The sequence below is a fragment of the Idiotropiscis lumnitzeri genome, chromosome 8 (genome assembly GCF_059441095.1).
Source record: "Idiotropiscis lumnitzeri isolate Australia: NSW breed Sydney's pygmy pipehorse chromosome 8, RoL_Ilum_1.0, whole genome shotgun sequence".
Lineage (NCBI taxonomy): Eukaryota > Metazoa > Chordata > Actinopteri > Syngnathiformes > Syngnathidae > Idiotropiscis > Idiotropiscis lumnitzeri.
In genome coordinates, this window is record NC_142398.1 from 14,890,260 (window position 1) to 14,911,381 (window position 21,122).

Sequence of the window (21,122 nt, forward strand, 5' to 3'; positions counted from 1 at the left end):
TCCCCATCAAAAGAGAAGCTGCAATGAAGAGCGAAGCAACTCAAGTTTATGATGTTGAGTACAAAGTGAAAGACCAGCAAATTTCCTGCAATATTGAAGTTCATGTCCCCAGGCCTTTTTCTGGTAGTGGTCAGTGCCAAGTCAAACAGAAATGCAGCCAAAATTTCTCTGGGACATATGTTACGAAAGAGGATCAGTGGTCACCTGAAACATTGAAGTTGCCATCATCGGGTTCGATCAGTGACATTAGTCTGATCTTATCTGAGTCAGACCAAGCTGAGACTGACTTTGAAGAGATTCATGAATACTGTATTTCCCAGGTTGGCACACTAAATTACTCTAAAGAGAAGTTGAGAGGAACCGCTGGTCCTACCATGTTTACTTCACCAAAGATTCACCAAGCAACTCTCGCAATAACTGAAGAAAACACAGATATAAATAGAAAAAGTGAAGTCTCACGGAAGTGTGTAGATGAACTTGCAGCCCAATTCTTCAAAGAATTCCATGGTCATCCCAAGAGCCCACAGGCTCCTGATGTGAACTTTGGCTACAATCAATTTACATCAAGCAATGATGACAATGATGACACAAAACCCCAAGTTAGTAATGTTGGGTTTCCGGATAACATGTCCTTCATTGATGATGATAATGACGATCATGATGACGATGAAGTCCAGACAGTGGAATCCACTATTACTACAGCCAAGTACCGACTAAATGATGATAGTAAAAACACTCACATGGCCTATGACTCAACAGAGAGCTCTGATATTTGTAGTTCAATCAGTCCAGACAGTGAGAGATCCAGGGCAAAGACTGTCTCTTCCAGCCTTTATCTGCCTATCTTTGAACGACAGACATCTGAGCAAAATGAAACATTGTCTTCCACATCCATAGATTATGACACTTGTGTTTATGAAAGGAGTTTCTCACCAACAGAATTTTGGACATTAAGTGACAATATACCCAGACTTTCATCACCCGAATCTGTCATGTCCATCAGTGATTACAGGGCAATGTCTCCTGACTCTCCTCTCAGCAAAAGGAGGGGTTTTACGACAGACATTCCTATAATGGATGTTAGTTGGGCACTCTTTTCAAGTTCTGATAAATATACTTCACTAGAAATTACTGAAAATAATTCAGATCTCAATCCTTCAAATGTGGGTGATAGTAGAATGCAATTCGGTGGAATAGATAAACCTGCACAAAAATGTGATTCTCAAGTTGCAAAACACAATCCACTTTTACCTGACAGTCTACATATGCATCAAGAATTTCCAAGTTTGACTCCAAGCATTTTGCTTTCTGAGCATTTGCATGAAGTAAACTATTTAAATAAGAAGGCTTTGCGAGATTTAGGCACAAATAGTCATGAATATGAGTTGTCAGATATGGATTGCCGTCCCTTTTCACCACAGTCTCTGACTTCTCAGTGTAGTTTCTCATTCCTTGAGCTCTTGCTCTCTGAGCCAACCCGTTCCCAACTTATGAGTCAGTATTGCGATTATTTTTTACAGTATTCAGGGGATACTCCATCCTTATCTCAAGTATCACAACATCACACAGAACTGGTCAAGGTTAGCACTTTGGAAGCAAAGTTGTCCCAAGATCACATATATCTGGAAGATGACAGTTACAAAACATCAAATGCTTATTTCTTACCACATGTGTCACAACAAAAAACTGATCTCCAGGATAATATGAATGAACCTTCATCAAATCTGATTGAATATTATGATGGGAGCAACCCCAATGCAAAAAAGTCTGAATCACTACAAATTTATGAAACAATTGAGAAAGGAGGAGTAGACGATATAAATGAAAAAGAAATGTCAGTTCAATGTAGTACTCAAGTCCTTAAAGAAGAGAAAGCAAGTAAGGAATCATTTCTTGATTATTGGTTTTCCAAGTTGGCACCTCAACCTTCTGTCTTAAGACAATCAACAAATGACCCTGAAGCTTGTGAAACAGAAATAAGAAAAAACACAGCAAAAAACAATCAAATTAACAATGATTTAGATTACAGTTGGATGAAAGAATCAACGCAAGCAAATATTATTTCAGAACAAAAATTAAATACATCATCTATGAAGACAGCGAGCGGTTTATCAGAAATGAAAGTAAATAAACCAGTAAACTTTAACTTTGTGGAAAGACCAAAGTACACTTTAGAATTTCCAAATGATAAAACAAAGACGGTATGTAAAGGACAACCTTCCTATGAAGAAGATTGGGTCAAAAACAACAGGCAAGATAATATATCATCATCCTCTAAAAAGGAAGGATTATCAGTTACAAAGTGTTGCATATTTTCAGAATTGAATAAAAAGGAAAAAGAGACACAGGGTGACATTTTCTTACCCCGCACTGCAGATAAACTACAACCCAAAGACATATGCTCAGATATTTGTCTCGAACATGGTTTTGAAAACAGCAGACCCAAAATCCAACATTCCTCTTTTTCTGAAAAAGCAGCTGAACAACCCCTTATAATTGTGGGCAAACACCAGGGAAAGTCTGTTGAAAAACATATTACATGTGAAGAAGTTGAGTGTGGCATTTCACGTAAAAAGAAAGCAGATGTCATGTTTGAAGCAGTAAAGTCCAGGCCCATTTTGCTACTGTCTGATTCTTTTGATGACTTGACAGACTCCTCGACAGATGAGATGGCCACAGATATGAGACCATGTTCTCCAGAGTCTATGGCATCACTCTGTGAACTCAGGGCACTTTCTCCCGATTCACCTGTTCCTCATTTTGAATTCGGCCTAATTGAGAATTTTGACCAATGCTTTAATCAAAGGTCATACACACCACAGTCTAGTGTTTCAGATTGGGAAGGTCATGATTTGTGTCTCACCAATCTTTTTGATGAGACCAGACCAATTTCGCCACAGTCTGTTTCATCAGACAAGGAGCTAGAGCTCTTATTTAGCAGCAGGGCGTTGTCTCCAGATTCTGTTTCTTCAGATCTGGACACCTCGCCACTTCGGGACTGGCTGTTGGACTTTAGAGCGTCCTCTCCAGATTCTGTGGCATCAGTTGAGAAATGTTCATTGCGACCTGATATGAGTTTTGTTCAAAACAACAGACAGCATTGTAATTATTACTTAAGGTGTTATGTAGATAGGCCAGCTTCTCCTTTGTCAACATTGTCTGATGTTGAGTATTCAGAACTTTGTCTCAAGGATCTCTTTGATAATAGCAGGCCAGAATCGCCAGATTCTATAGAGTCTGACAATTCCAGAAGAGAAACTAAAGCTCCTGTAATTTCAGGCCAACCTCAATTATGTGCACGACCTTTCACATATGCTGAAGTCGTCCGTGGCTTTACACACGAAAAACAGGCAGATAGCATCGTTAAAGATACAATTTTTGATTCCAAGCCTATTTTACTACTGTCTGATTCGTTTGATGACTTGCCTGACTCAACAGATGAGATGGCCACTGATATTAGACCATGTTCTCCAGAGTCTATGGCATCTCTATGTGAACTCAGGGCTCTTTCTCCCGACTCACCTGTTCCTCATTTTGACATAGGCCTGATTGAGAATTATGACCAATGCTTTAATCAAAGGTCATACACACCACAGTCTAGTGTTTCAGATTGGGAAGGCCATGATTTGTGTCTAACAAATCTTTTTGATGAGACCAGACCAATTTCTCCACATTCTGTTTCATCAGACATGGAGCTAGATCTCTTATTTCGCAGCAGGGCGTTGTCTCCAGATTCTGTTTCTTCAGATCTGGATACCTCGCTACTGCAGGACTGGCTCAAGGACCTAAGAGCGTCCTCTCCAGATTCTCTGGCATCAGTTGAGAAATGTTCATTTAGACCTGTTATGAGTTTTGTTCAAAACATCAGACCACATTGTAATTATTACTTAAGGTATTGTGTAGAAAGGCCCACTTCTCCTTTGTCAACATTGTCTGATGTTGAGTATTCAGAACTTTGTCTCAATGATCTCTTTGATGACAGCAGGCCAGAATCGCCAGATTCGGTAGATTCAGACAATTTCAGAAGAGAAACAAAAGCTTCTGTAATTTCCGGCCAACCTCAATTATGTGCACGACCTTTCACATATGCTGAAGTCGTCCGTGGCTTTGCACACGAAAAAACAGCAGATAGCATCGTTAAAGATACAATTTTTGGTTCCAAGCCGATTTTACTACTATCTGATTCGTTTGATGACTTGCCTGACTCAACAGATGACATAGCCACTGATATTAGACCATGTTCTCCGGAGTCTATGGCATCGTTCTGTGAACTCAGGGCACTTTCTCCCGACTCACCTGTTCCTCATTTTGAATTCGGCCTGATTGAGAATTATGACCAATGCTCTAATCAACGGTCATACACACCACAGTCTAGTGTTTCAGATTGGGAAGGCCATGATTTGTGTCTAACAAATCTTTTTGATGAGACTAGACCAATTTCTCCACATTCTGTTTCATCAGACATGGAGCTAGATCTCTTATTTCGCGGCAGGGCGTTGTCTCCAGATTCTGTTTCTTCAGATCTGGACACCTCGCTACTGCGGGACTGGCTGTTGGACTTTAGAGCGTCCTCTCCAGATTCTGTGGCATCAGTTGAGAAATGTTCATTGCGACCTGATATGAGTTTTGTTCAAAACAACAGAGCGCATTGTAATTATTACTTAAGGTATTCTGGAGGTAGGCCAGCTTCTCCTTTGTCAACATTGTCTGATGTTGAGTATTCAGAACTTTGTCTCAAGGATTTCTTTGACGACAGCAGGCCAGAATCACCAGATTCGGTAGATTCAGACAATTTCAGAAGAGAAACTAAAGCTCCTGTAATTTCAGGCCAACCTCAATTATGTGCACGACCTTTCACATATGCTGAAGTCGTCCGTGACTTTACACACGAAAAACAGGCAGATAGCATCGTTAAAGATACCATTTTTGATTCCACGTCTAATTTAGTACTGTCTGATTCATTTGATGACATGCCTGACTCAACAGATGACATGGCCACTGATATTAGACCATGTTCTCCAGTGTCTATGGCATCTCTATGTGAACTCAGGGCTCTTTCTCCCGACTCACCTGTTCCTCATTTTGAATTCGGCCTAATTGAGAATTATGACCAATGCTCTAATCAACGGTCATACACACCACAGTCTAGTGTTTCAGATTGGGAAGGCCATGATTTGTGTCGAACAAATCTTTTTGATGAGACCAGACCAATTTCTCCACATTCTGTTTCATCAGACATGGAGCTAGATCTCTTATTTCGCAGCAGGGCGTTGTCTCCAGATTCTGTTTCTTCAGATCTGGATACCTCGCTACTGCGGGACTGGCTGTTGGACTTTAGAGCATCCTCCCCAGATTCTTTGGCATCAGTTGAAAAATGCTCATTTAGACCTGATGTGAGTCTTGTTCAAAACAACAGACAGCATTGTAATTATTACTTAGGGTATTCTGTACATCTGCCATCTTCTCCTTTGTCCACTTTGTCTGATGTTGAGTATTCAGAACTTTTTCTCAATGATCTTTTTGATGACAGCAGGCCAGAATCGCCAGATTCGGTAGTGTCAGACAATTTCAGAGGAGAAACTAAAGCTTCTGTAATTTCAGGTCAACCTCAATTATCTGCACGAACTTTCACATATGCTGAAGTCGTCCGTGGCTTTACACACGAAAAACAGGCAGATAGCATCGTTAAAGATACAATTTTTTATTCCAAGCCTATTTTACTACTGTCTGATTCGTTTGATGACTTGCCTGACTCAACAGATGAGATGGCCACTGATATTAGACCATGTTCTCCAGAGTCTATGGCATCTCTATGTGAACTCAGGGCTCTTTCTCCCGACTCACCTGTTCCTCATTTTGACATAGGCCTGATTGAGAATTATGACCAATGCTTTAATCAAAGGTCATACACACCACAGTCTAGTGTTTCAGATTGGGAAGGCCATGATTTGTGTCTAACAAATCTTTTTGATGAGACCAGACCAATTTCTCCACATTCTGTTTCATCAGACATGGAGTTAGATCTCTTATTTCGCAGCAGGGCGATATCTCCAGATTCTGTTTCTTCAGATCTGGATACCTCGCTACTGCGAGACTGGCTCATGGATCTTAGAGCGTCCTCCCCAGATTCTCTGGCATCAGTTGAGAGATGTTCATTTAGACCTGATATAAGTTTTGTTCAAAACAACAGGGCACATTGTAATTATTACTTAAGGTATTCTGGGGGTAGGCCAGCTTCTCCTTTGTCAACATTGTCTGATGTTGAGTATTCAGAACTTTGTCTCAATGATCTCTTTGATGACAGCAGTCCAGAATCGCCAGATTCGGTAGATTCAGACAATTTCAGAAGAGAAACAAAAGCTCCTGTAATTTCAGGCCAACCTCAATTATGTGCACGACCTTTCACATATGCTGAAGTCGTCCGTGGCTTTACATACGAAAAACAGGCAGATAGCATCGTTAAAGATACAATTTTTGATTCCAAGCCTATTTTACTACTGTCTGATTCGTTTGATGACTTGCCTGACTCAACAGATGAGATGGCCACTGATATTAGACCATATTCTCCAGAGTCTATGGCATCCCTCTGTGAACTCAGGGCTCTTTCCCCCGACTCACCTGTTCCTCATTTTGACATAGGCCTAATTGAGAATTATGACCAATGCTTTAAGCAAAGGTCCTTCACACCACAGTCTAGTGTTTCAGATTGGGAAGGTCATGATTTGTGTCTCACCAATCTTTTTGATGAGACCAGACCCATTTCTCCACATTCGGTTTCATCAGACATGGAGCTAGATCTCTTATTTAGCAGCAGGGCGTTGTCTCCAGATTCTGTTTCTTCAGATCTGGACACCTCGCTACTGCGGGACTGGCTGTTGGACCTTAGAGCGTCCTCCCCAGATTCTTTGACATCAGTTGAAAAATGCTCATTTAGACCTGATGTGAGTTTTGTTCAAAACAACAGACAGCATTGTAATTATTACTTAGGGTATTGTGTAGATAGGCCATCTTCTCCTTTGTCCACTTTGTCTGATGTTGAGTATTCAGAACTTTGTCTCAATGATCTTTTTGATGACAGCAGGCCAGAATCGCCAGATTCGGTAGTGTCAGACAATTTCAGAAGAGAAACAAAAGCTTCTGTAATTTCAGGCCAACCTCAATTATCTGCACGACCTCTTACATATGCTGAAGTTGTCCGTGGCTTAACACATGAAAAACCCGAGGATACAATCATTAAAGATAAGATTTTTGATTCCTCGTCTAATTTAGGACTGTCTGATTCGTTTGATGACATGCCTGACTCAACAGATGACATGGCTACTGAGGTAAGACCATGTTCTCCAGTGTCTATGGCATCTCTCTGTGAACTCAGGGCTCTTTCTCCCGACTCACCTGTTCCTCATTTTGAATTCGGCCTGACTGAGAATTATGACCAATGCTTTAATCAAGGGTCGTACACACCACAGTCTAGTGTTTCAGATTGGGAAGGTCATGATTTGTGTCTCACCAATCTTTTTGATGAGACCAGACCCATTTCTCCACAGTCTGTTTCATCAGACATGGAGCTAGATCTCTTATTTAGCAGCAGGGCGTTGTCTCCAGATTCTGTTTCTTCAGATCTGGATACCTCGCTACTGCGGGATTGGCTCATGGACTTTAGAGCGTCCTCCCCAGATTCTCTGGCATCAGTTGAGAAATGTTCATTTAGACCTGATATATGTTTTGTTCAAAACAGCAGAGCGCATTGTAATTATTACTTAAGGTATTCTGGGGGTAGGCCAGCTTCTCCTTTGTCAACATTGTCTGATGTCGAGTATTCAGAACTTTGTCTCAAGGATTTCTTTGACGACAGCAGGCCAGAATCACCAGATTCGGTAGATTCAGACAATTTCGGAAGAGAAACTAAAGCTCCTGTAATTTCAGGCCAACCTCAATTATGTGCACGACCTTTCACATATGCTGAAGTCGTCCGTGGCTTTACACACGAAAAACAGGCAGATAGCATCGTTAAAGATACAATTTTTGATTCCAAGCCTATTTTACTACTGTCTGATTCGTTTGATAACTTGCCTGACTCAACAGATGAGATGGCCACTGATATTAGACCATGTTCTCCAGAGTCTATGGCATCTCTATGTGAACTCAGGGCTCTTTCTCCCGACTCACCTGTTCCTCATTTTGACATAGGCCTGATTGAGAATTATGACCAATGCTTTAATCAAAGGTCATACACACCACAGTCTAGTGTTTCAGATTGGGAAGGCCATGATTTGTGTCTAACAAATCTTTTTGATCAGACCAGACCAATTTCTCCACATTCTGTTTCATCAGACATGGAGCTAGATCTCTTATTTCGCAGCAGGGCGATATCTCCAGATTCTGTTTCTTCAGATCTGGATACCTCGCTACTGCGAGACTGGCTCATGGATCTTAGAGCGACCTCCCCAGATTCTCTGGCATCAGTTGAGAGATGTTCATTTAGACCTGATATAAGTTTTGTTCAAAACAACAGGGCACATTGTAATTATTACTTAAGGTATTCTGGGGGTAGGCCAGCTTCTCCTTTGTCAACATTGTCTGATGTCGAGTATTCAGAACTTTGTCTCAAGGATTTCTTTGACGACAGCAGGCCAGAATCGCCAGATTCTGGAGAGTCTGACAATTTCAGAAGAGAAACAAAAGCTTCTGTAATTTCAGGCCAACCTCAATTATGTGCACGACCTTTCACATATGCTGAAGTCGTCCGTGGCTTTACATACGAAAAACAGGCAGATAGCATCGTTAAAGATACAATTTTTGATTCCAAGCCTATTTTACTACTGTCTGATTCGTTTGATGACTTGCCTGACTCAACAGATGAGATGGCCACTGATATTAGACCATATTCTCCAGAGTCTATGGCATCCCTCTGTGAACTCAGGGCTCTTTCCCCCGACTCACCTGTTCCTCATTTTGACATAGGCCTAATTGAGAATTATGACCAATGCTTTAAGCAAAGGTCCTTCACACCACAGTCTAGTGTTTCAGATTGGGAAGGTCATGATTTGTGTCTCACCAATCTTTTTGATGAGACCAGACCCATTTCTCCACATTCGGTTTCATCAGACATGGAGCTAGATCTCTTATTTAGCAGCAGGGCGTTGTCTCCAGATTCTGTTTCTTCAGATCTGGACACCTCGCTACTGCGGGACTGGCTGTTGGACCTTAGAGCGTCCTCCCCAGATTCTTTGACATCAGTTGAAAAATGCTCATTTAGACCTGATGTGAGTTTTGTTCAAAACAACAGACAGCATTGTAATTATTACTTAGGGTATTCTGTACATCGGCCATCTTCTCCTTTGTCCACTTTGTCTGATGTTGAGTATTCAGAACTTTGTCTCAATGATCTTTTTGATGACAGCAGGCCAGAATCGCCAGATTCGGTAGTGTCAGACAATTTCAGAAGAGAAACAAAAGCTTCTGTAATTTCAGGCCAACCTCAATTATCTGCACGACCTCTTACATATGCTGAAGTTGTCCGTGGCTTAACACATGAAAAACCCGAGGATACAATCATTAAAGATAAGATTTTTGATTCCTCGTCTAATTTAGGACTGTCTGATTCGTTTGATGACATGCCTGACTCAACAGATGACATGGCTACTGAGGTAAGACCATGTTCTCCAGTGTCTATGGCATCTCTCTGTGAACTCAGGGCTCTTTCTCCCGACTCACCTGTTCCTCATTTTGAATTCGGCCTGATTGAGAATTATGACCAAAGCTTTAATCAAAGGTCGTACACACCACAGTCTAGTGTTTCAGATTGGGAAGGTCATGATTTGTGTCTCACCAATCTTTTTGATGAGACCAGACCAATTTCTCCACATTCTGTTTCATCAGACATGGAGCTAGATCTCTTATTTAGCAGCAGGGCGTTGTCTCCAGATTCTGTTTCTTCAGATCTGGATACCTCGCTACTGCGAGACTGGCTCATGGACCTAAGAGCGTCCTCCCCAGATTCTCTGGCATCAGTTGAGAAATGTTCATTTAGACCTGTTATGAGTTTTGTTCAAAACAACAGAGCGCATTGTAATTATTACTTAAGGTATTCTGTTGAAAGGCCCGCTTCTCCTTTGTCAACATTGTCAGATGTTGAGTATTCAGAACTTTGTCTCAAGGATTTCTTTGATGACAGCAGGCCAGAATCGCCAGATTCGGTAGATTCGGACAATTTCAGAAGAGAAACTAAAGCTCCTGTAATTTCAGGCCAACCTCAATTATGTGCACGACCTTTCACATATGCTGAAGTCGTCCGTGACTTTACACACGAAAAACAGGCAGATAGCATCGTTAAAGATACCATTTTTGATTCCACGTCTAATTTAGTACTGTCTGATTCGTTTGATGACATGCCTGACTCAACAGATGAGATGGCCACTGATATTAGACCATGTTCTCCAGTGTCTATGGCATCTCTCTGTGAATTCAGCGCTCTTTCTCCCGACTCACCTGTTCCTCATTTTGAATTCGGCCTAATTGAGAATTATGACCAATGCTTTAATCAAAGGTCATACACACCACAGTCTAGTGTTTCAGATTGGGAAGGTCATGATTTGTGTCTCACCAATCGTTTTGATGAGACCAGACCATTTTCTCCGCAGTCTGTTTCATCAGACATGGAGCTAGATCTCTTATTTAGCAGCAGGGCGTTGTCTCCAGATTCTGTTTCTTCAGATGTGGACACCTCGCTACTGCGGGACTGGCTGTTGGACTTTAGAGCGTCCTCCCCAGATTCTTTGACATCAGTTGAAAAATGCTCATTTAGAACTGATGTGAGTTTTGTTCAAAACAACAGACAGCATTGTAATTATTGCTTAAGGTATTGTGTAGATAGGCCAGCTTCTCTTTTGTCAACATTGTCTGATGTTGAGTATTCAGAACTTTGTCTCAAGGATTTCTTTGATGACAGCAGGCCAGAATCGCCAGATTCGGTAGATTCAGACAATTTCAGAAGAGAAACTAAAGATCCTGTAATTTCAGGCCAACCTCAATTATGTGCACGACCTTTCACATATGCTGAAGTCGTCCGTGGCTTTACACACGAAAAAACAGCAGATAGGATCGTTAAAGATACAATTTTTGATTCCAAGCCAATTTTACTACTGTCTGATTCGTTTGATGACTTGCCTGACTCAACAGATGACATGGCCACTGATATTAGACCATGTTCTCCAGTGTCTATGGCATCTCTCTGTGAATTCAGCGCTCTTTCTCCCGACTCACCTGTTCCTCATTTTGAATTCGGCCTAATTGAGAATTATGACCAAAGCTTTAATCAAAGGTCGTACACACCACAGTCTAGTGTTTCAGATTGGGAAGGTCATGATTTGTGTCTCACCAATCTTTTTGATGAGACCAGACCAATTTCTCCACATTCTGTTTCATCAGACATGGAGCTAGATCTCTTATTTAGCAGCAGGGCGTTGTCTCCAGATTCTGTTTCTTCAGATGTGGACACCTCGCTACTGCGGGACTGGCTGTTGGACTTTAGAGCGTCCTCCCCAGATTCTTTGACATCAGTTGAAAAATGCTCATTTAGAACTGATGTGAGTTTTGTTCAAAACAACAGACAGCATTGTAATTATTGCTTAAGGTATTGTGTAGATAGGCCAGCTTCTCTTTTGTCAACATTGTCTGATGTTGAGTATTCAGAACTTTGTCTCAAGGATTTCTTTGATGACAGCAGGCCAGAATCGCCAGATTCGGTAGATTCAGACAATTTCAGAAGAGAAACTAAAGATCCTGTAATTTCAGGCCAACCTCAATTATGTGCACGACCTTTCACATATGCTGAAGTCGTCCGTGGCTTTACACACGAAAAAACAGCAGATAGGATCGTTAAAGATACAATTTTTGATTCCAAGCCAATTTTACTACTGTCTGATTCGTTTGATGACTTGCCTGACTCAACAGATGACATGGCCACTGATATTAGACCATGTTCTCCGGAGTCTATGGCATCGCTCTATGAACTCAGGTCACTTTCTCCCGACTCACCTGTTCCTCATTTTGACATAGGCCTGATTGAGAGTTATGACCAATGCTTTAATCAAAGGTCGTACACACCACAGTCAAGTGTTTCAGATTGGGAAGGTCATGATTTGTGTCTCACCAATCTTTTTGATGAGACCAGACCAATTTCTCCACATTCTGTTTCATCAGACATGGAGCTAGATCTCTTATTTAGCAGCAGGGCGTTGTCTCCAGATTCAGTTTCTTCAGATCTGGACACCTCGCTACTTCGGGACTGGCTGTTGGACTTTAGAGCGTCCTTTCCAGATTCTGTGGCATCAGTTGAGAAATGTTCATTGCGACCTGATATGAGTTTTGTTCAAAACAACAGGGCGCATTGTAATTATTACTTAAGGTATTCTGGAGGTAGGCCAGCTTCTCCTTGTTCAACATTGTCTGATGTCGAGTATTCAGAACTTTGTCTCAAGGATTTCTTTGATGACAGCAGGCCAGAATCGCCAGATTCAGTAGATTCAGACAATTTCAGAAGAGAAACTAAAGCTCCGGTAATTTCAGGCCAACCTCAATTATGTGCACGACCTTTCACATATGCTGAAGTCGTCCGTGGCTTTACACACGAAAAACAGGCAGATAGCATCGTTAAAGATACAATTTTTGATTCCAAGCCTATTTTACTACTGTCTGATTCGTTTGATGACTTGCCTGACTCAACAGATGAGATGGCCACTGATATTAGACCATGTTCTCCAGAGTCTATGGCATCACTCTGTGAACTCAGGGAACTTTCTCCCGATTCACCTGTTCCTCATTTTGAATTCGGCCTAATTGAGAATTATGACCAATGCTTTAATCAAAGGTCGTACACACCACAGTCTAGTGTTTCAGATTGGGAAGGTCATGATTTGTGTCTCACAAATCTTTTTGATGAGACCAGACCAATTTCTCCACAGTCTGTTTCAGCAGACATGGAGCTAGATCTCTTATTTAGCAGCAGGGCGTTGTCTCCAGATTCTGTTTCTTCAGATCTGGACACCTCGCTACTTCGGGACTGGCTGTTGGACTTTAGAGCGTCCTCCCCAGATTCTTTGGCATCAGTTGAGAAATGTTCATTGCGACCTGATATGAGTTTTGTTCAAAACAACAGAAAGCATTGTAATTATTGCATAAGGTATTATGTAGATAGGCCAGCTTCTCCTTTGTCAACATTGTCTGATGTTGAGTATTCAGAACTTTGTCTCAATTATTTCTTTGATGACAGCAGGCCAGAATCGCCAGATTCGGTAGATTCAGACAATTTCAGAAGAGAAACTAAAGCTCCTGTAATTTCAGGTCAACCTCAATTATCTGCACGACCTTTCACATATGCTGAAGTCGTCAGTGGCTTTACACACGAAAAACAGGCAGATAGCATCGTTAAAGATACCATTTTTGATTCCACGTCTAATTTAGTACTGTCTGATTCGTTTGATGACATGCCTGACTCAACAGATGACATGGCCACTGAGGTGAGACCATGTTCTCCAGAGTCTATGGCATCTCTATGTGAACTCAGGGCTCTTTCTCCCGACTCACCTGTTCCTCATTTTGACATAGGCCTGATTGAGAATTATGACCAATGCTTTAATCAACGGTCAAACACACCACAGTCTAGTGTTTCAGATTGGGAAGGCCATGATTTGTGTCTAACAAATCTTTTTGATGAGACCAGACCAATTTCTCCACATTCTGTTTCATCAGACATGGAGCTAGATCTCTTATTTCGCAGCAGGGCGATATCTCCAGATTCTGTTTCTTCAGATCTGGATACCTCGCTACTGCGAGACTGGCTCATGGACCTTAGAGCGTCCTCCCCAGATTCTCTGGCATCAGTTGAGAAATGTTCATTTTTACCTGTTATGAGTTTTGTTCAAAACAACAGAGCGCATTGTAATTATTACTTAAGGTATTCTGTTGAAAGGCCCGCTTCTCCTTTGTCAACATTGTCAGATGTTGAGTGTTCAAAACTTTGTCTCAATGATCTCTTTGATTACAGCAGGCTAGAATCGACAGATTCGGTAGATTCAGACAATTTCAGAAGAGAAACAAAAGCTTCTGTAATTTCAGGCCAACCTCAATTATCTGCACGACCTCTTACATATGCTGAAATTGTCCGTGGCTTAACACATGAAAAACCCGAGGATACCATCATTAAAGATAAGATTTTTGATTCCACGTATAATTTAGGACTGTCTGATTCGTTTGATGACATGCCTGACTCAAAAGATGACATGGCTACTGAGGTGAGACCATGTTCTCCAGTGTCTAGGGCATCTCTCTGTGAACTCAGGGCTCTTTCTCCCGACTCACCTGTTCCTCATTTTGAATTCGGCCTGATTGAGAATTATGACCAAAGCTTTAATCAAAGGTCGTACACACCACAGTCTAGTGTTTCAGATTGGGAAGGTCATGATTTGTGTCTAACAAATCTTTTTGATGAGACCAGACCAATTTCTCCACATTCTGTTTCATCAGACATGGAGCTAGATCTCTTATTTCGGATCAGGGCGTTGTCTCCAGATTCTGTTTCTTCAGATCTGGATACCTCGCTACTGCGAGACTGGCTCATGGACTTTAGAGCGTCCTCCCCAGATTCTCTGGCATCAGTTGAGAAATGTTCATTTAGACCTGATATATGTTTTGTTCAAAACAGCAGAGCGCATTGTAATTATTACTTAAGGTATTCTGGAGGTAGGCCAGCTTCTCCTTTGTCAACATTGTCTGATGTTGAGTATTCAGAACTTTGTCTCAAGGATTTCTTTGACGACAGCAGGCCAGAATCACCAGATTCGGTAGATTCAGACAATTTCGGAAGAGAAACTAAAGCTCCTGTAATTTCAGGCCAACCTCAATTATGTGCACGACCTTTCACATATGCTGAAGTCGTCCGTGGCTTTACACACGAAAAAACGGCAGATAGCATCGTTAAAGATACAATTTTTGATTCCAAGCCGATTTTACTACTGTCTGATTCGTTTGATGACTTGCCTGACTCAACAGATGAGATGGCCACTGATATTAGACCATGTTCTCCAGAGTCTATGGCATCCCTCTATGAACTCAGGGCTCTTTCTCCCGACTCACCTGTTCCTCATTTTGAATTCGGCCTGATTGAGAATTATGACCAATGCTTTAATCAAAGGTCGTACACACCACAGTCAAGTGTTTCAGATTGGGAAGGCCATGATTTGTGTCTCACAAATCTTTTTGATGAGAACAGACCAATTTCTCCACAGTCTGTTTCATCAGACATGGAGCTAGATCTCTTATTTAGCAGCAGGGCGTTGTCTCCAGATTCTGTTTCTTCAGATCTGGACACCTCGCTACTGCGGGACTGGCTGTTGGACTTTAGACCGTCCTCCCCAGATTCTTTGGCATCAGTTGAAAAATGCTCATTTAGACCTGATATAAGTTTTGTTGTAAACAACAGACAGCATTGTAATTATTACTTAAGGTATTCTGCAGATAGGCCAGCTTCTCCTTTGTCAACATCGTCTGATGTTGAGTATTCAGAACTTTGTCTCAAGGATCTCTTTGATGACAGCAGGCCAGAATCGCCAGATTCAATAGAGTCTAACAATTCCAGAAGAGAAACTGAAGCCTCTGTAATTTCAGGCCAACCTCAATTATGTGCAGGACCTTTCACATATGCTGAAGTTTTCCGTGGCTTTACACATGAAAAACTGGAGGATACCATCGTTAAAGATAATATTTTTTATTCCAAGTCTATTTTAGTACTGTCTGATTCATTTGATGACTTGCCTTACTCAACGGATGACATGGCCACTGAGGTGAGACCATGTTCTCCAGAGTCTATGGCATCTCTCTGTGAACTCAGGGCTCTTTTTCCCGACTCACCTGTCCCTCATTTTGACATAGGCCTAATTGAGAGTTATGACCAATGCTTTAATCAAAGGTCGTACACACCACAGTCTAGTGTTTCAGATTGGGAAGGTCATGATTTGTGTCTCACCAATCGTTTTGATGAGACCAGACCATTTTCTCCGCAGTCTGTTTCATCAGACATGGAGCTAGATCTCTTATTTAGCAGCAGGGCGTTGTCTCCAGATTCTGTTTCTTCAGATATAGACTCATCACTTTTGTGTCACTGGTTGTTGGACTTCAGAGCGTCCTCCCCAGGATCTGTGTCATCATTTGAGAAAAGTTCATTTTGTCCTGATACAATTTTTGTTCATAGCAACAGACATCATTGTAATTATTACTTAAGGTATTCTGAAGATAGACCAGTTTCACCTCTTTCAACATTGTCTGATAATGAGCATTCACCATTTTGTCTCAACCATCCCTTTGATGACAGCAGGCCAGAATCACCAGACTCCGAAAGTTTAGGTTCTGTAATTCGAGCCTTTCATGCAGACAATCAACCTGATGCCAGTTCCTTTACACTAGCAGATATGTCATCGTCGTCCCTGTTATTTAATGAACTCCATCTTTATAAAAAGTTAGTTTCACCATTGTTTGATCCTTTCTACAAGGGCAAAAATTTCTCTTTCAATACGCTTTTAAACATTGATGCAGTTCAACAGTCTTTCCCTGAGCCACAACCAGTCCCCTCACATGAGTTTTCTGTGTCCTGTTTTAACACTTCAATCAATAATCCTAGTCACCAACCTTCCACCTCCCTCACTGATAAATTAGCTACTCCAAAATGTCTTCCAGAATATAATGTTTTCCCATACTTTACAACAAATTATTCTTCACAACCTGCTGAGGAATCTAAATTCAGTGAATCACTTTCACAATCTCATGATATTGTACAAAATTGTGATCTATTTCAATGTCAGTTATCAGAAACTGTATCTTTTCCACCAGAGGCATCTGTATTGGATCAAAAGTGTGTTGGTCCAAGTCACGATGATCTCAAACCACATTCACCTATCGGTGACAGTGAATCTCATAACACAACTCTCCAACAAAACATGTCTATACATTCATTTAGTGACCCCTGTGTGTATAATTTAAGACCATCTGACCTTGGAATACTTGATTCAGTTGAATGTTTTAAACACCAACAATCTGATCAAAGCATTGACACTGACCCAAGACTTGTAGTATACAAGCCATTCCACAGGAGATTAACGGCACACATATTTGATCCAGTCTATAGAGGAGAACATGTCTGCGACACAGTCATGTTAGGTGTAACTGATAAAGGCTTTGAAAAGACTTCTGATCAAAGCAACGTTGAATGTTTAACACCGATTGGGGAAAAGCAACTTCAAGGATCCAGTAATTTCAAAAACATAAATAGCATTGAGTCTCGAATGAATGAGGCCATGGCTGGCAATAATAGCTCAGAGTTGAGTCACTTGCCATCTGTGAAAGAAAACATGGACATTGATGACACTGTCAAAGTCCCAGAGGCCTTCAGTAAACAATCTCAAACAAGGAATGAAACAAAGGAACAAAGACCACTTTTGAATCAGCATAAAGGGACAGACACTATATGCCCAGTAATGACGACATTCAGCCAAGATGTGCTTTTTAAAGACATGACAAGACAGCCAGTGAGAATGGACAAAAGTTCCTTTCTGCCGGTAAGACAGCAAAAGGTCTTGCTATGCAGAGAATGCAGTGTTGCTTTACATAATCAATCATTTGGCCGTATACTGTATACTGTTGGAATGAGTCTTTTACCTGAAGCTTTTACTAATTGCACACAATGGCCCCACTACCATGGTGTGTTTGCATCAAAGCAGAAGAAATGGTTTCTTTAGGGATTGCCGTACAGCTGTCGCACAACAGCTGTTGTAAAAGTTATCAAGTAATGTGCTCAACTTTATATCGGTGAATGTGGTGCTCTCTGCACTGATGTTATAACAGAGCATCAGCCATTTACGGGGGGTTCTTGGTTTACGATAGTCACAACATGAGGTTTGGAGTTTACTAATGCAATTAACTAGTTTGCACAGCGGAGTAAGAATACGTTGTCACATTTAGGGATGAGGTACCTTTCACATCTCAACCAAGTCCAAGGCTTAATCGTCGCTACAATATACCTCATAAACTATATTTGTTTGGCTTGACGGCAGGCGAGTCCCGCTTGCTTCCAGAAATGTATTTTTAGCCTGTGTGAGATCCTGCATGAGTGGATGATGTCATTTCGCTGGTGTGCGTGCACTGCTGTGCCATAGAATAACATAAACTCTTCCAATCCTGTCACATTTTAGAAAGAAGCGCTTCGGAACCAAAACATGATATAGTTTAATTTCACAATCAGTGCTCAGTCGTACCTACCAAATTGATCCAAACCACCAAAAAAACAACCATCTTCAGTACCCATCCCTAGTCATGTGGAACAAGAGCACTCTGTTACGCCCAGAGTTATTATTTTTTATTGGATTGTTTTATATGAATGTCTTAAGTGTTTTTTTGTCATTAAAACTCTGCAAATGTAGGTTACTGATAGACTACAGCACTTTGACTAGCATACAAATTCACGTTACATCACATAGGAACGCAAATCCTGCCGTAAACCGACAACCCCCAGTAAATATAAAAGCTGCACGTTCCACCTTGACAGAAAACATAATCCAGATTTTGACACAAGTTCACTTGTGCCCTCCTATGCAAAATGTCATTGTATTTTCAATGGCATATTCTGATTTAGTGTGCTCTTGATAGTGAATGGAGATTTCACACTGATCAAATTATGTAATGTGTTTGATTTGGATATGTTTTTGTAGTTATTAACAGCTAAAAAAATACCATTAGAATAATCTCCAGTAACTGCTAGTGAGCTATAAGTGAATTTTTGCATAAGAGACACAGCTCTGAAACCTGACCTTGATAAAAGTGCATGTTTCATGTGACTCTTTTTAATTTGTCATCAGTCACAAATCATTTTCATTTGTTTCCATTCCATCATTTCCTGCAGGTGTCACCATCATCTTACAAGACAAATCTATCCCAGTATAAAGAGCAAAAAGATCCCGATTTCGACTGTTCTGTAACAAAGATACAGTCAATGCACTCAAATACAAACACACTCTCGAGAAATGTAGAATTACCCTCTGCAGATATTTTTTCTCAAAGTAAAACAAAATCTGAGGTCTCACTGGTTACTGAAACTGGCTCTCCAAAAACCACAGGTCTAATATTCCTCGAACAAAGTGAAGGATTCAATTCAATGCCCAAAGACTCAGCTCAAGATATTGGTGAGGAGGACATTATCACACCGTCAAATCCTGACCAAGTTGTCACGGAAGACATCTCACTTGTTTCAACAATCACACAATCAACCATTGGCGGAAAAACTAATATCTCACCCACTGAATATCTGTCAAGTGCTGAATATTCCAAAAGAGCTCATGACATTTTGGATCACTCAGTGAGTTTTACCTCAGATGTAGCTACACCTGTTTTCCCCGAAGTTTCTAAAGATGTGCCAAGTAATCTGTGTGAAGAATATTTCAAAAGTAATGTTGATCAAGGTCAAGAACATGAACCAACAAGGAAGGGTCTGCAAGATTTATGCAAGGAAACAGATGTGCCAAGTCAGGAAAGAGCTATTTTTGCAAGACGGTTTAGCTTGGAGGAACTGATACCATCCTCCACCTCAGCGAAGATTGAGATCTCCTCTGATGGGATTAGCCCATTGGCATTTGTGCATCATCTGGGAAGAACTTCTTCTGGAAGCCAGCCCATTCTTGAGGATGAAATACAGACTGATCTTTCTTCAGATGAGCTTAACCCAAAAGCTATTTTGCAACACCTGGAAGAATCTGTGACTTCAGTAGACAATGATGTCCCTGATTCCCAACCTAGCTCCGCTGAAACCATAACAGCAATGACCTCATTCACCTGTGGTGAGGAGTACACCATCCTCCCTGGCTATGCCCGGACCTCTTCTTCCACAACCACCTTTACCCACACCCCTCCAGGATATGAAGATGTCTGCAGTGGTACGCACGGGGCAGCCTCTGAATATTCAGATCCAGATCCTTACTTTGACTGCAGGCCGGCTGCATCCGATTTCTCAGAGACTGAGCCTGATGAACCAGAGTTAATGTCTAGCTCAAATAAAACTCAGCTTTGGGATGACCTCAGTTGCCCTGGAGAGAAAGAAACCGCGTTTAGACAAGTGTTGCTCTCCTCTGGAAGTGAAGATTATGAGGATGCTTCTGTCATTCAAGAAGTTTTACCAATCGAGAGTGAAGATGTATTATTCCATTCAGAGGCATCTGCTGAAGAATTCACCCTGTGTCAACTGCCCAGCTCCAAAATGATTGCATTTGATGATACAAATTCTCTGACAAGGGTAAGGCCAGATTTAGTGGACTGTCCTGGCCTTGCTTTTCTCAAGACTGAGCTAAACTAAATGTTAGATTTACTTCCTAAAGGAATGTCTGCTAACCCTCTGGTCTCATGGATGAAATATTCATAACTCACAGTTTTATTTGGGATATCTCATTTAACCAATCCTAACTTTGCATGTTATTCTCACCATTAGAGCAAAGCCGCATATTTCATAATCACCTGTCAGTTCATGAAGCAAACACAAGCATGTTATTTTATTTTAGTTTCGTATTACCGAACAAACTGTTATGATGTACAGTCCAGAGTATGAAATTTGACAAATCTCTGGACAGGTACACTATAGCATTTTGTTTCTTGCATGCTTTGTTTCAAAATGTTTGGTTGTTTTCTTTCATTTAATTGTGATGGATTTTGTTCTACTTGGTCAGGAGATCAGCGCAGAGATTGGCTCAATGTCTGAAAGTTCTGATGATGAATTTTTGAGTACCAGAATTGTTCGAAGGAGAGTTGTCATTCAGGTATCCACCCCAACATGATTGATGGTGGATGATGGAGCATGAAGGGTGTGATATTATTAACCACACTACGTTTTCAGTCGTTTTAAAGTGCCAGTCTAACAATTTTAGACTAATCAAAGTGGATAAAACATGGAGAAAAAGTGTGATAGTGTAATTGTCATTGCTTATTTGTTCATTTGCACACATTTTTCTTGAGAATGCAACTAGATCGTACAATTCCTGTCTTTGACATGCTTTTAAATTTGATATTCTTCATATCCAAGTTGCATTCTGGAA

At 41.0% G+C, this 21,122-nt stretch overlaps 3 protein-coding genes across 6 annotated transcripts in view; all 3 read left to right on the forward strand.

Moving 5' to 3' along the window:
• ank2a (ankyrin 2a, neuronal) overlaps positions 1-21,122 on the forward strand; it is an 80,647-nt gene that overhangs the window by 55,121 nt on the left and 4,404 nt on the right. The gene's annotated exons all lie outside the window — the stretch shown is intronic.
• On the forward strand, positions 24-2,496 carry LOC148332321 (uncharacterized). The gene is made up of 2 exons (XM_088302211.1): positions 24-1,580; positions 2,377-2,496. The coding sequence occupies exons 1-2, from the start codon at positions 24-26 to the stop codon at positions 2,494-2,496; spliced, it is 1,677 nt and encodes a 558-aa protein (XP_088158337.1).
• Positions 2,589-20,737, forward strand: LOC148332322 (uncharacterized). Its single transcript, XM_088302212.1, has 8 exons — positions 2,589-4,084; positions 5,633-6,901; positions 7,346-7,688; positions 8,121-9,223; positions 9,668-10,784; positions 11,991-13,116; positions 14,311-17,606; positions 18,947-20,737. The coding sequence occupies exons 1-8, from the start codon at positions 2,589-2,591 to the stop codon at positions 20,387-20,389; spliced, it is 11,193 nt and encodes a 3,730-aa protein (XP_088158338.1). The 3' UTR covers positions 20,390-20,737.